The sequence below is a fragment of the Montipora capricornis genome, chromosome 9 (genome assembly GCF_036669925.1).
Source record: "Montipora capricornis isolate CH-2021 chromosome 9, ASM3666992v2, whole genome shotgun sequence".
In the NCBI taxonomy this organism is placed as follows: Eukaryota; Metazoa; Cnidaria; class Anthozoa; order Scleractinia; family Acroporidae; genus Montipora; species Montipora capricornis.
Genome location: NC_090891.1, coordinates 9959374 through 9975660, shown reverse-complemented (window position 1 = coordinate 9975660; position 16287 = coordinate 9959374). Strand labels below are relative to the sequence as shown.

The following is a 16287-nucleotide window of genomic DNA, read 5'->3' as shown; positions in this document are numbered from 1 at the left end:
CCCGCCGACTTTAAATCTTCTAATCACAAGGTGCAGTGAATTTGTATTTCTATTTAAGTTTACGTCACACAGGAATTATTTATTTGATTTGCGTGCCTTCAACTGTTTAGGACGTATTTGCTTTTTTATGAGCTAGAATTTGGCAAATATACCGCCATTCATCACCAAAGTTAGGCATCCTAGTTCACTATAAAATTGCTCGTTGAATGAAAGTTACGGGTTTAAGTGATCAACTCTCCGATTAACGCACACAAATGCGACAGAAAAATTCACCAATGACTCAAATTTATTCAATATTTACTAGGCTATGACAACACTGCAGTCTGCTTCGAGGTTATGAATAATAGTTGTCGTGTCCTTGACCGGTCATACACGCCTCTCTTTTTCCATATTCACGCCATTTGTGGTCTCCGCAATAAATGTTTTATTTTCAGTGTCTTGTAGAAATTCATCACAGCACATGTCATTTGTGTCAGGTTTTTTCAAGAGTATAAGAGACAAAATCCAAATAATGTCTCCTTCGTTCAACGTGTCTCGGAAACAACTTCTCAAGGAAGGAATGAATGACAACCCTTTTGGAGACATCACGGCGCGTATCCTGTTGTTGTCAGCCTGCCATGCATACAAAATGAGACATGGGACCCTTTTTGTCTCAGATAGTGGCTATTCTAGGAAACAGAAAATTGACATTATCCCAACTGACGCAAATGACTCTGAAAGCCACTTTAAATTATTTTAATAATTCTGAAGTTGCACCTCAAAGCTCAACCGAAGCAAGGTGACCCCCATAAAGGAAAAACAAGAATAGATATGCTCCGTGTTTCTTCATGTGACAAACTTGATCAATTTTTTTGGTCAGCAACATATTTTCCCTTCGAGTACATGCATACTAGTGAGAAATCATCGAGGCTTGGTGTATCAATACGGGCACTGTTTTATATGTCATCACAAAAAAATTGAATGACTCTCTGATCGTTTGGCTTACTAAAAGAAAAGAATTCACCGTTCACGTTTTCTGGTATGGTCGGCCGAAAAACCGTGATCCAGCACAATTGTCTGTTTGAGTCAAGATTCGACATTTTAGTTATTATCCGCATTCGTAATATGGTTAAAGAATTTCAAGACATTATAACATTTTATTCCACTTAAATTGCTGCCAGAAGATAACTGAATCTGGCAAATGTCTAAAAAGATTTTAAATGTAAGTAAGAACAAAGTTGGAAGGCAAATTGTTGAGCATATATTCACCGGTAAATGGAACGTATTTCAACCCAGCAGGAAATTGACGGCGTGAATACGATCCTAAAACTTTCAACCAAATGAAAAGTAGATGTCAATGTACTCATATTAGAAATATGTTCAAGGAACATTTATATATTAGGTTATTCGGAATAATTAAATATCCACAGTTTATCATACTTCCAACGCTTTTGGGCAAACGGTGTTGATATGTCTTCATCATAACAAGATTTGCTTTTGTTTGATTGGACAAGTTTCTAAACTTCACCTCCCACCTCATCAAAAAACAATACAACTGCCACTCAAAATGAACTCTGTCTTGACGCAGTGATGTCAAAATGGACAGGGATATTTTGATGTTAATCAGTCCTGCGAATGATAACTTGACCACGTGCGCTCTTATCTCATGGAAGATATAAGCCATGAAAGATACACGTCTGATCACTAGAGTGTGGTATGTTTCCGGTAAGAGATCAAGCAAGCTTCGGCCTTCAGCAGAAATTATTAAGACCTCAGCCATGTATTGGCCGACGACAAACGAACGTTTTTGCCTTGGAAACCCGTCCCTGATATGAATTACGAAATCAGAATGGCAAATGTCATCACTTCGTAGCGCTGCTGGACAAATCCGAAGAAACATCCACTGTCATAAACACAGTGAACAATCATTTGCGGATTAGGCGATAACTGCGAGGTCTTGCTGTGTTTGGTCAGGTAGGCTGGGTTTAAATTTGTCAATGGACCGCCTCGATTTGAGTGCACGGCGAAAATTTGCACTTTAGTAATAAAACGTTTGGTGCGAAATCGCGGCATGTTTTGTTTCAAGCTCACTGTTTATCTTCGAAGGCCTTGCGTGCTTTTCTCGGGCTGTTTAGATTCGACTGACGTTAAGCCGTGGAATTATCTGACATTCTTCATCTTTCAGTTTGTATTATTACTTGGTCGGTAAATTTTCTCGAAAACACGAAATCAAGAAAGCCCTTAGAAATATAAATTTTTGGATTTGAGTTTTGCAGCTGACCCTTTTGTGTTACCCTCGACTTGATTTCGTGGCTGTCATTAGTGGTTGTATGCTATTTTCCATCTTCGTGACCTTTTCAATCACAAACAAGCAATCCGATATTTTGGTGTGTTGGTGGCGCTATGGTTTACTATATTTTGGTAACTCAGTCAATGGAATAAGAACTGCTGCTCCGCCTTGTTTATCTCGATTCTCTACCGCGTAAACAGCGCTGTGATGTGCGTAAAATTTACCTTGCGAAATTTTCGTAATCCTTCCAAACATTTTAATTATTACAACGATTTTAAGTGGAGGCAAAAAAGCCGCGCATTAATCAGACTTTCAAGCTTCGGGTATCACAGATCAGGCGCGCTACTTTAGGTTTGTGATCATGTTTCTGAATAGCCATTAGAGGGAGGGGGACTTATTTGATAATTTTCGTCAATGTTTTTGAAACCATCATTTGTTGAGACAAAACTGTAATGGCTATGTTGACATCGTACGTCACACATCGCAGCCAACCATGAAAGCCTTGGATTGACGTTTTCAATGCCCGTTAACATGTGTCTCATTTGAAAACCAAACAAGGGGGCGTTCTTAGGGAGGGAAATGTATTGTCACGAACTAATTACTGTAAAAACAGAATATTCAATTAGGAAATTTGTCAGCGCCGAACAAGAGCCCAAACGGATTGTATTTATTTGCGTTAGGTTGCTCTTGCAGCCTTGGCAACATTTAAGTGTTTTGGAGTCGACAGACAGCGAATAGTTACCTCTCGCGGATGTGTTTGCCAGATGTGTGAGAGAACGAAATTTGCATACGGTGGCGATGCCATATCTAATGTGTGCACTTTGATTGGAGGGGGAGGGAATTCAGTTGCGCAAAGTCGATTTTGGGAACATAAGAGAGAAAGCGTACATTTCATTTCACAAATCTGTTCGACAGACGTAGACAAAAGTGGGTAAATCCGTTAAGTAAACATTATAAGCTGGCAGGAGGTAAATCACAGCAAAAAGCGATTGAAAGATAGGTATGCAGCATCCTCCTCCGAGCCAAACACAATACGATTTCAGTTACTCAGAACATTACTTGTAACTGCAATTACTCGCTAAATTCGCTCCATTAAGGTAAGCCAATCTTTCCTTAACATCTTTTTAGTTTGGCAGCTTCTGTAAGGCGCAAATTAGCAATCTATAATTGGCCCAGTAGTTCGTCATTGTCTGGCTTTCAAAGGGCACAACAGGCGGAATGCTAATTGAATATTACAGCATAATGTAACAATATAATTGTGGACAATTAATTATATGTCTTAATGGTTTTAAAGAAACGCTAGTCCGCGTTAAGCGGGCGCATATCGCTGTTAGAATATAAGTTCAGTGCTTGTGCGCTTGATTCATTCTTTTTCTTGTCGCTTTCAGGACAACAGACATTCCATGAAGAGGAAAGAGCGATGGAAAGATGCTCGATGCTGTTATACGGTTTATTGATTGCCTCCGGCATTTTATCATCACAAGCCAGAGGTAAGACTATCTGCTTTCAACGATGCAACAAACGCCGGTATAGTAAACGAATTACAATATATATTCGTTAATAACATACATGACACAGCATGGTGTCAAGGCACACCTAAATCGCTGCTTCTTATAAACAGTTTGTACAATTCAACCTCACCTCGCGGGCTCCCGATCAATGCCGGCAGCTCGGGGTAGTAGAAGGGGTCTCGATCTTTGCACGACAGGTGACAAAAGAGAGCGTTTAAACTGCAGTTAACATAATTACCTTAACACGAGGAAATACCTCGCCAGACCTGTCATCAAAACGGCGTTGGCAACGGTTTACTGGCCAAAGGAGTTTGTACTTGCTTTTCTTTGATGCAAATACAGATATTTTTTTTATTGCAGATGACAAAGAATACACAAATGGTGAAGTTAAAGGTCTTGTGGTGGAGTTATCCCCAGACTCGACGGAAGTTCTTTCAGGCAACGTCACTTTGTCTTTTCATTTTCCTGGAAATTGTTCTTTATTTAAAACCGCGGAAAGAACGCTTAGTGTCTTTGTATATGATAACAGCACTGGCCAAAAACTTCACACAGAAAACGTACGGTTTCGCAGTGACCTTAACATGACCATAGTTTTGCCTTGCGAAGTCTTCGACCACCCAGGATTGTATCGATTCAAGTATCGCATTTCAGACAGTGACTATGAAGCATTCATCTCTAAGACACTGACTCTTAAATGGGGAGATATACGATTTGATTCGCCGAAAACTCACACTGCGTTAACTCGACTTAGTTCCATATGGATTCAGCACAATCGCAAGTGCATGCCGAAGAAAAACCGGGACTCAATTAATCTTCTGTATCTCAAAGGAAACAAATTTGTGGCCAAAAAGTACGTTCGAAAACTGTCCAATGGAAGGCAGGGGGAATCGCATGGCTCCTGGATTCGAATGGGATTTTCTTGTCATGTGTTTGACAAAGAAGGAAGCTATGCCTTGGAGTACATGACTGGTTTTGCTAATACTTCACTTGCCAAAAGTGACCCATTCGACGTGCACTGGGATCGCCCAATACTGTCCCCTCCAGCCAACAAAATATTTCCATGCAAAACCTCATTTATAGTTTCCTTCAAACAGCTGGATTGCCCGTATGCAAGACTCAGCGATGTCATACAGTTACGAGATAAATACTCAGAGACTATTATCGCACGAAGGCGAGTTACGCAAGGTCACACTGCTGTATTCTTTCAGTGTTCCCTGTTTAAGGAATACGTTGAGGAATATTGCTTTGATTATGTCACTTACTCAAGGTTGACAGGGCACAATGGGAGAATAGCCTCCAAGTGTCTTCCAACTCATGCACCAGGTGAGTTTTAAATGGAGACCATGAATTAAATTCGAAATAAAGAATAGTCTCAAAGCGTCGTCACATTATAAACTGCTTGGAAAAAAAACCGGGAATTTTCTTTCGAATAAAGTAATCACGTAAGAGTCCTTTTCAATGAGCAGGGCAAGTTGCCTTATTGGTTTCGCGTTGAATGGCTCAACACGTTTATTGTATTGGAGAAAAGGACTTTACACATCAAAGGAATTCTGAAAACTTTTTTCGCCAAATCATTCCTACATCGGCGCTCTCTTACTTGACAGAACTTGATCTCAAGCCACGCAAGGAACAGCTTCCCTTTTTTTCTAATAATTAAGTGACAGTATCGTAGTCAAACGATAATACTTTATCTTATTGTACTTCACCACTATGAAAAACAAGAACCTATTCTTCATTTGAAGACATTGAAGAAGAAGGTCGCAACTTGTGGAAATGTAAAGCATTTAAGTTCTAAACTCCTTTGAATGCAGTCAAGTCAGCAAAGTTACACTGGCTCTTCCCAACAAATTACTCTGACAACTAGCACTGGTTTGTTGTGTGGTCAGATTGTGGTTAACCAACATCATGGCAATCAAATTACTGAGTATTCAACTGTTTAATTAGTTACTAGCGTATCTTAAAACGGATTTTTTTTGTACGAATTCTCTGGTATTGTCTGTCAGGTTTTTGAAGAGATACGAGTTTAAAATTTAAGGTGTAGTGTTTAATACTTTCAAACTAAGTCAAAATGAATGAAAAGACAGGAAATGCAGCGAGGCGCAGATGAGCTATTAAGCGGCAATTAGCACCACTCGAAGAAGACACGGCTCAGAAACCCGTTAATGTCTTCGTTTCATAAATAAAACTTATTTCTAAAGAAGAATTAGATGATAATTGGCAGTATTCATGGCCACATAGTTGAATAGCGTTCTAGTGACGTAAGCACTCTTGTGACAAGTATATTGATGAGCTTTGCTCCAAAACTACGACATTATTGTTTTTAACAAAGAAACCATACCGGTGTTTTCAAGTGTTTATTCCTACGTTGAGCAAAAAGTTCATGGGCAGAAGTTTAGCGATGACTTTACCAAAATATTGATTCGCACTTGAGTGTTGCCTCCCGCAATGGGTTAAAATAGCATGCAGTTGATCGGTTCGCCAAGACGAAAACAACCGGGGCTCTTCTGTAAATTACGTTCACATACACATTCAAAACCTGTTTGTAAGACAGGAGATGTTTTTGAAGCTATCTGGTATTCCGAAAACTAAAATAAGCTCTTTAGAAATTAGAGTTTTGATTTATAAACTTACATTTTTTTTTCAGATCCGTTCCTTTGTTGAGCGATTAATATTAAACATTCCGTCGATCTCCGATTTTTATCTTTTTTTATCAAGGGTTGATCGATTTGAAGAGCAAGAGTAAAATCTAAACGATAGGGTTGCGTGGTCTTTTTAAGCCAAAAATGACGGTTTGTTACATAATGTGCCGTTTCAGACAGCAGGAAATTTGTGGAAGCTTGATCTTTTTAGCCGTTCTAGGCATTTATCTGTCGGGACCCGGAGAAGAATTTCGAGATTAACATTGATCTTTGCTCTACTTGAATATGACACAAAGAATAACAAACAAACTTTTCACATTTTACATCTTCAACTGGGATAGTTTTCATTTGTCGTGAAGGACCTTTATCTCAAGCACTTGAACGTAATGGCTGTGTGTTTAATCCTGGCTGGTCTTTCACAAACCTGGAGACCGGATTAATAATATTTATCTTCTCTCTGTGAAACTTTATCCGCAGCATTTTATGCTGTTAAACTTTGTCAGTGTTTCATTAACGCACACCAGGGAATGTTACAGTTGATGCATGGCCATTTCGCAATATCTTCAATGGTCAATTCGTCCCAACTTTTCTTCTGACAATCTGAAGGTATTTTTGATGTATGCCCGACTTTTCCGCAGTTTACGTCTCTTAAAAGCGTTTTTTCCCCAATAATTACAGCGAAGGAAATTGAATATAGCCCTTGTTGTTGCTATAATTGTAAAGTTTGATTTTTTAAAATTCAATTATTTGTTTCATTGATATTTTTTCAGTGGTGTAGCAACTCTCGTAACCCGCTATTGTTTGGTTTTGTTAGCAGCTTTTATCGTTTTTAGTCCAAATCATTCAATTGTTTAGTCTTTAGTTTTTACCAATCACATTGTACGTTACAAGTGCTGCTACATCACCCTATGGTATGATATTCGCACAAATATATCAAATATATCAAGCTTCGCAATTCAGAGATCGTCCAGCTCTGTTTACAGGCAAATCAAACGGCCAAAATAGAAGCTGTTTATTTTACAGTATTTATCCTTCTCGTTGCGGGATGGCAGACATTTGAAGTGCGATTTGTTGATGCCACTGTGGTGGTTTCCGGAGCAATGGATATCCTGTCAGGCATCGAACCAATAGTGACAAAAATGAGAACAATTTTTCGCAAACTCAGTTGTTGTCATTAAGTCTCATTACGGCTAGTATTCTAGTTACCTTCGCGGCTTCCATTAAGCTCTTTCAGTTCGTAGTGACATATGAGAAAAACTCGCGTCTGAAGGAATTAGGTATAAAGGAGCAGTAAAATAACACTTGAGGCTGGTCAGAAGCTATTTGCATTCCCTGCTGCCATGAATCTGCCGATTTCTTTCTTTAAATTAACCGAGCACGTATTGTCACACAATTTGTTTTTCCAAATTAAGTTTTCTTCTCTAGTTTACAATACTTTGGATTGATTGAATTTCCCTAATAGTCGTGCTGTTCCTTGAAGCTTGTATAATCTCTTCATCAACACGATTTGGCTGCTTTATTTAGTGTAATGTCGGGCTTTGCTGAAACAAGACATCATAGAGATGTTGGTTAGCAATCTAGTGCTTCGGGTTGTGAATTTAATAACACGTGCAGAGTTTGTGCTTGGAATTTATGGCTGGAAATCGTGCGTCATGAGCTTTTTGGTAATCATAGTAATAAGATCAACCCTAATTAATACTGGCGTAAAAATTCTGAGTTTCGGCACGAATCTAATGATAGATCTATAACTTATCCATGAAAAAGTGTGCCCAGGACTTCTCAAGATGAAATCTAAGGTGTATTTTCTTTGTATTCAGCGACCTTTTTTAACTGCCGTTTAGTGCTGCATGCGTAACACGGGAAGAGATTATATAATGTCGTGACTTGGACCGTGTCACGACAAGATGAATATACAAAATCAAATCATAGACATTGAAAAATTCATTTTGCAACACATCCTTAGCACGTGACGTGATCTTGAACACATTTGACGTTCGTGACCTTGATTCATATTCAATTGGTGTCACTTTGTTGTCACGTTATGTGATTAATGAAAAGTCAATTACTGATATAAGACAAGTACACACGTGTTGAATACTGTTAAGAGCCTAAAATCACGAAACCTAGTTTCTTACCTTTGGCGGTGAAAAGAAACTTTATTTAAAACACGCAATAAACAGACAATTGAAATATCTAATCCAGATCTGAAAAAAAATTGTTTGGTTTTATTACAAACGCGGACAATCCTCTTAGAAGGTTCCGGAAAGGGATTTTATTTTTGAACAAAACTTGTTTAAGATGAAAGGACACTTAACATCAGACATTCTGGCGCCAATCTCTGGTGCCAATATTTTCTTTCTGATTTATTGTGCACTTAAGATATTCGTCGAAAAGAGAGCTGAAAAGCTAAAAACCTAGCTCTCAGCTTTTTTTTTGTAATGGAATATCTGCATTTGCTGTTGGTGGCAAGAAATACAAGACATTTAGTTGATCTGCGCGATCCGAACTTTGGAAATTTCGTGAGATGTTATTTCAGTTTGATCTAAATTCTCGTACTTACAATACAAATGAAAGTGTGAACAGATGATAAATTAGCAATTTGTGAAGCCACAAAAATGTATCTATAAAGTGCTTTTAAAAAATACTTAACGACTTTGTGGATATTGCCGGTGGGGACCTCAGATAGCTACGTAATTGTCACAGAACTATCTCGCTAGATAAATTGGTGGAAGCCGCAATAACCGAACGCGCCCCTTTTTTTTTGATAAGGGAACAATTCTTCAGTCTCGATTGGCGAAAATTGGACATTGCTGGCATTATCTTAAATAGGTTTACAAGGGCGCATTGCCATTCGTTTTGCTTCAAACTGCAATATTACTTTTCCGTCTGGTTCATACAGGCAGTCAGTTCTGACCAGTTTTGACAAGTCGGAAGATATTTCCAAAATTATCTGCTTCCATCACAACCCTTTGATTTAAAACATTTGACGGTAGTGCAGAACGAAAGGTTATCTTTTAATCCGGTTTAAATCCTGACTGAAGTTGTTTATCCCCTTAGGCAATGGCGAAGGTAGTCACGCTAAGAACCACAATACGACACGGCATCACGATGAACCCAAGAGTTCAGCATTATGAGCTCTTTGGCTTTCCTTATTTAGTCTAGGCCTTCCAAACAAAATGATCTGTTTTCCAATAGTCTTTTTGATACAGAAAGTCGCTTAAAGTGGAAGCTGGTTTACAATCACCCAAAAAAATTGTTGCAAGATATCTTGTTGTTATATTCAGCAACAGTCGGAGTTGAAGTCTTATTTTACTTTATGCGTTGTTTCTTTGTGGTCAGTACAGTTTCTGACATCATTGTTTGGTTGTTATTGATTGTTGTTACTTTTTTATTACCATTTTTTCCAAATGTTTTTCTTGATTTTTTTGTTTATTGACATACCGAAATTCTAATGCTTAATTTAATGCAACTAGCTACTTGTAATCAACCCAAAACGGTGAGAATCAAAAAAATGGAAATTATGGAAAATCAAAGTTTCGCGCTGTGCATATAGCTTTTCCAACTGATCTACCATTAGGCCAAGTTGGAATTGGTTAGTCGCGAGTTTGTATCATATCCCGTGTGAGGAGATGCCAATTTTTTCTGCCTTACTGAAAGTCAATTAAGTCTTATAGTTAACTACAACGCTCGCTATAACGATATGAGCTTTTCAATGTCTTCATTATCAATTTGTCATGTCAGTTGATTCTATTCCCTACAGTGGCTGCCTTTGTTAAAATATATAGTTTCCTTGGCAAAAAAGGGGGAAAGCAAAGCAGAGGAAAATGACGTCGGGTGTTTTTTCCTGTTCAAGAAGGAACCCTTCTGTCATTCATGTGTCACAAATATTGAGGACTGAGATTAACAATTAGCAAATAGAGAACGGAACCATAGCTAATTGCTAAGTCTCAATACTAGACACGCACAGTGCAAGATGCAAGACGAAATAAGAAATGAAGCGCAAGCTGAACAACAAGTGACTTGTGTACAGCAATTCTGAGATTAGGGGTCCGGTATATGTTGTAATAAGAGCAGAGTATATGCTGCACTTTGTCTTTATTAAGTGATTGTAAAATATGCTTCCCAGGCTGACAGTTTTTATGGAGTTTGTAAAACATTCCATTGTATCAGTTGGTGCTTCCTTTGGCGAAAACATCACGTACGACACTGGACTTTAGAGGATTATTATAAACAAGAAGTGGACCTCTGAGTGGTCTTTGGACAGAGGTTGAAGACCTCTTCCGTACGTCAATTAAGAACATACCGGTCTGTGTGAAGATTGGATTAAGCAAGACAAAGACATGTTGGGTCAAGTTCAATATGTTCTCTTACAACTTCCTAAAGTTGAAACATGCGTCGCAATATTGTTTCCAGCATCACTTTTTCAACAAATCTTGTTGTAGGTCTTAAACGCGTTGTCACACTGTTCAGTGAATTTTTCGTGTTACTCTTCTCTCATTCGATGTCACGACAAGTTGTACTGCTCACTGCTCATGTAACACTAGTTACAACAGGCAAAAATATTTCGAGACAAGTTGCAGAACTTCTACTAGCCGCAACTCTTCTCGCAACGATGCAGTGAATTTTTTCAGGCATTGGGTGGAGTGATGTCAGTCCTGCAACTTGTGCCGGAAGGGTTAGTGGCATCAACCAATGAAAATGTTCCTTTGATGTCATGTAATCATCGAAAAGGAGACAAGTTAAAAAAACGTTGCCCTGTGTAACGCCTGTTAAGCAACTTGTCGCGAAAAGTGAGAACTTTCATTGTCGCAGCAAATTGCGATAAAGCACCAAATACTGATAACGTCGCCTCGGATCCAATCAGAAAGAAATGGGTTTGTAAAAGTAAATCACCGTCTTCTTTTTTGACTTTGTGAAAAAACGATTTAGAGTGCTCAAGTGTCTATGTAAACATATTCTCTAAACCACAGAAGAAAGTTAGATGAACTTTTTTTTTTTTCTCAGCCTTTTATTAGCGGATAGTGCGTGTCTAGGGTTCACATTTTAATCAAAAATTGCGAGAATTGACATTGTCAATTTTTTTTCCCGACAGGTACTTCAAATTATAGTGGTTGGAGTTCATGGTCCTCCTGGGGCTTGTGTTCCAGCTCCTGCGGTGAAGGCAAGCAACGCAGATATCGATACTGTTTGAGTGTCAGGACCTCAAACAAAAAAGAATCAACGTGTGCGGGCAATTCACTTATGTCCAGATCATGCGCTCTTAATCCATGCCCAGGTAGGAAAAGTGGACAAAAAAGGCGTGGGCTTTGTAGCAGCTCCCACGAGGTCGAGGTACAATGTGGTTGGCCTGCCACCTAAACCAAAGACAAAGCTTTGTCGGGCTCAACAACAGCTTCTAAAATAGCAAAGATGGACCAGCTCACCGTATAGCTTCCACAGTGCCCCACGTTTGTTTTGTGTTTCATTTCCGAATGACTGTGAGCCTCGCAATCAAAGTTTGGGTCGTATTAAGTTGCATCGTTTGTCTAAGACTAGTGTACTGTTTAGGATGGGTTTTTTGTTCGCCATGATCCTGTAAATAATTGCGAGTTTCTTTCCATGGTTAGTTTCAGGCTGGAAGTGCACCTGTGAATGCCAATTAACTGAACCTGAAGGAATGATTACCTCGTCTCCTCAGCTTTTCACTCGCGTTGGATCTTTCACTTGTACTTGGGTTATAAGTCTCCCCGCAGGGAATACGGTCAGGTTATCGTTTGACGCACTGGAGTTGAACGGAGACTTCATCATAATACGAGATGGGGTCGATACAAGTGCACCGGCAATTGCTATTATCAAGGACGGTAACCACAAACTTACAGATCCGATATTCTCCACCGGAAACAGTTTGTATATATTTTACAAGCACAATGGGGACTGGACAAACGGTACCCGGAGAGGGTTTACAGCGTCTTACAGGACAGTGGAAAAGAGTAAGTCACGATAATATAATAACAACCAATGCAACTAGAAGTCAAAAAGAGATCAGAAAAAGTCTTCGAAGTTTAGTTGATGTTTGTTCTCGTGGGCGTCAAAGTTTTGTTAAGACATTTTCCTTGGGACTGAGGCATTTTTCTCAGCTCTTTCTCGTATGTATAGTGGGCTTCACTGTTTGCAAATTTAAACGAAAGAAGAAACCCAGGTGAACTGGCGCAGAGTAAAAGCAAATGTAAGCACCAGCTTAAGAAATGGAAACAAGTCATTCTATTTCATTTGCGCATGCGTTCGCTTGTGAACCGGGGCCACTCAAACTCAAATATTTTCGTGATAGCAATACTAGTGCCATGCAACCTCGGTTGAAGATAAAACCTGCCAGCCATTTTAAACAATTACATCGATTGTGTCAGGGTACCGGTATCCATGCTTCCTTGTTCTGCGCTCTATACGGTACGCCTTGACCCCGCTTGCATTTTGCACTATCGTTCAGTCATAAATTTTTGATAGAACTGGGAACTCAGAAAAATCCGAGCCCCAGATAGGATTCGAACCCACGACCCTCCGTGATCTAGTCGTATGCTCTAACCACTGAGATACCGGAGACTCTATGGCGAGCAAGCATCCGACTAAATCACGGAGGGTCGTGGGTTCGAATCCCATCTGGGGTTCGGATTCTTACGAGTTCCCAGTTCTATCAACAAAATTCATTTCATATGAGTATATCATTCTCACATTCTCTCACAATTGATGCTGTTCGAGAAAAAAAAACAGTAGTTAGGCGTGATTTAAACCTACGAACTTAACTTGACTAGTGTAATGTGCTGTTCACATTCAGTCAAAAATGTTAGACAAACAGTTAATTGGTTGCGTTACTGCTACTGCTAAAAATATTTTATTTGGATTGTTACATTCTTTAGACATCACAACACGGTTAGCGATTATAGTATCCACGAGTACAGATATAGATTCTCTTTCTTTCGTTTAATATAGCTCATTAAGACTGAGTCGCAGAGTGAATAACATCAATCAAAAAAATCTCACCGAACATTACTTCCTAGGTAACTACTCTTTAAAAACTCGCATATATAAAAAAAAATTAAAGGTGCTCGGAAGGATTGGGTGTTGTTAAGGGAGAGTTTTTTCTATCTTTTTTTTAGCTGCTGAGACCGGTCGAGGGCGTCAAGGCAGAGTGAATAATATCAATCAAAAAAATCTCACCGAACATTACTTCCTAGGTAACTACTCTTTAAAAACTCGCATATATAAAAAAAAAAATTAAAGGTGCTCGGAAGGATTGGGTGTTGTTAAGGGAGAGTTTTTTCTATCTTCTTTTGCAGCTGCTGAGACCGGTCGAGGGCGTCAAGGCAGAAAAAGCCTCGGAAAGCAAGAAGTAATTTTTTTGTCAGTATTCATTTTTGCGATGATTGTTTTTGGCCTTCTTCTGTTTATTGTGTTCAACAAAATACGCCAGCGGCACAAAAGCCTTCACACATCCGCGTCCAGCGGCAGCTCAAGTACATCTGAATGTACGCTAAGATCCTCGGGAACGCCTTCTCCTCTCGATGATGAAGCATCCTGTAACGAGCCTTTGAAAGGATCTCAACACGTTAAAAATGGTCCAAGGAGATCATCGCATAGGAAAAAGATTCGAAGGACAGAGTTTCTTTGCGATGCTGATCGTGTTCCTCGTTGCACTTGCGGGGATTTTTCTGAACTAGAATCTGCCTCAGGCAGCAATTCTGCTGCTAGCGGCTATTCACCTGTCAGAAAACTAAGAGGCGAGGATGGAGTTGGAGAAAGTGTCGATATTCCGTGTGACTGTCCAGACTGCATTCGATACGACAGATATCTTGTAGGAGTTTCGCAAGAGTTTCGTGCTCCTGATAAAAAGTATTACGGGGACTGGATGAACAACTGTTACCACACAGATCAGCGTATTTATGGTGATCCATGTAAATCGTTTGTGTAAATAGTGTTAATTAGTTCATAGTCCTGAAAATAGTTTCTACCCTAAGAAAATATGGAGCTGCACACTGTAATGATGGCAAGAGAGTGTCATGTATTGTTTTCTTTTCCTTTGTGGATCAATGATCTCCGCCATTGTGTTACCTCGTGTTCTTCGATGCAACAATATATTGTGTATCTTTTTCATTTTATCTTTCCCGAAGTTGCCAATATTTTAGTTAGTATTTGTACAAAACTAAGTTTGTCTCCAAAAGCTGTTTTGTTAGTGAGATGAATGTTGTAATTATTAACATGGCAACTGATATGACTGAACCTAGTTGTTCATCCAACAGGAATCCTTTGAACAAATTTACGATGAAATTGATTTTGAATTCCAATACTAAATAATTACATGATTTCTACGATGAAAAACAAAAAGAATTTGAATCACGTTATCGCCAGTAACATATTACATTTTCATCTCTTTCGTCTTACTCGACAAGCCTAAAATAATTCTGAATCTAAAACGTGGTGACGTTACCGTATAAAGGGCCTGGCCAAACGGGAAATGTTTGGTGACCAAACAACATCAAACATTGCTTGGTGACCAAACATTTTACCGTTTGGCCACCTTATTTGGGGCTGTTTGATCGTGTTTGATTATGTTTTGTCGTGTTTGATAAAATTTGAAGGCCATCAAACATTCGATCAAACAACTTAAAACATTCCTTTTGTTCTCGTGTTTGATGGGGGAAGTTTTGTTCCTTTGGCCAGCCGTATCAAACATGTTTGGCACGCTCATGCGTACCACGCTTGCTCAGCCGCTGGTATCCACGTGTTTTTAAACGTATTTGTGACCCATAGTTCTTTGTTTGTGGGGTTTGATCTGAGTTAGATCAAACATGCCTTAACCGTTTGACCACTCACTTATAAAATCAATATGTTTGGTCACCAAATAATCTTTGATGTTGTTTAAACGCCAAGCATTTCCCGTTTGACCAGGCCCTAAAACCTGTTATCGCCAGTGGTAGAAACAGGCAAAACATGACATACGTTTGTAGTGTAAAGTTTTTATAACGATTTTACAGTCTAAATTAAGTTACTTTTTGGGAAAAAAGAGGATATATTGTACTACTAAAAGTAATTTACTATTTATTGAATGAAAAAAAAAAAAAAACGGGGACAGATTCCTTTAGACAAGTAAGTTTGGGAGAAAAAGACATTAGCTTAGCGTTAGACACGGATTTATAAAAAAAAAATTAAATTAATAAAATTAGAAAAGTTGTGTTGTGATGTACATGTTTTTGTCTGGAGTATTTTGGAATTTCGTAATAATAGTTTTTGTGTTCGAGGAGAACCCATCTATTCATGTCTGTCTCGCGGGATGTCCCTCGGGTATCGATCGTCATGCCATACGAGTTCAGCGTTTGGACAGCATCTTGTTCTGGCACAAATAACCTTGTTCTCATGTGATAGTATTTTGGCTTGTATTGCCCAAGGGAAAGCAAGTCCTGTTGGGGGGATGTAGCAGGTCTCGTAACGTTCAAACTTAACTTCGTTAGAAATTGAATTTTTGGAGTTGGTATCCCATTCCAGATTTTAATAGCAACACGTGAAAAGGCCTTACTTTGAACGGTAAGTGCGGATTGTTTGGTAAAACAGATGTTGAGAGTGTGCTGTAAGAATGAACACTAGTAATTTTAGAAAAGAAATTCGAAATTTTGATCGGTGCAAAATTAGTGTTGATGTCGTACATCAAATTAACAATTTTCTCATAAGAAAGGAATTCGAGCGGTAGACGTTTTCCTTTCAAGAAAAGAGGTATTGCATGCTCCCTTGCTTGAGCAAAGTGAATAAGACGGAGTTCACGGAGTGTGCCAAAAACAAAAGACTAAACAATGGAAACAACAACTTACACTTAAAAACAATAGAAGCTGCTTACAACACCAAA

At 38.9% G+C, this 16287-nt stretch overlaps 1 protein-coding gene across 9 annotated transcripts in view; it reads left to right on the top strand.

The window, feature by feature from the left end:
* Window positions 1–15621, top strand: part of LOC138015671 (uncharacterized) — a 15759-nt gene extending 138 nt beyond the window's left edge. Inside the window, exons 1-7 of one of the 9 annotated variants that reach the window (XM_068862768.1) lie at window positions 1–30; window positions 3658–3759; window positions 4141–5103; window positions 11512–11694; window positions 12026–12388; window positions 13550–13627; window positions 13730–15621. The exon at window positions 1–30 is cut by the window's left edge and continues 138 nt beyond it. In XM_068862768.1, coding sequence (XP_068718869.1) covers window positions 3690–3759; window positions 4141–5103; window positions 11512–11694; window positions 12026–12388; window positions 13550–13627; window positions 13730–14361 — 2289 coding nt within the window. In that variant the 5' untranslated portion in view covers window positions 1–30; window positions 3658–3689 and the 3' untranslated portion in view covers window positions 14362–15621. Of the gene's footprint in view, window positions 31–1686; window positions 1954–3113; window positions 3367–3657; window positions 3760–4122; window positions 5104–11511; window positions 11695–12025; window positions 12389–13549; window positions 13628–13729 lie in introns of those variants that run through there. The other 8 variants (XM_068862765.1, XM_068862767.1, XM_068862764.1 and 5 more) reach the window with 8 other exon arrangements.
* The last annotated feature ends 666 nt before the right edge of the window (window positions 15622–16287 follow it).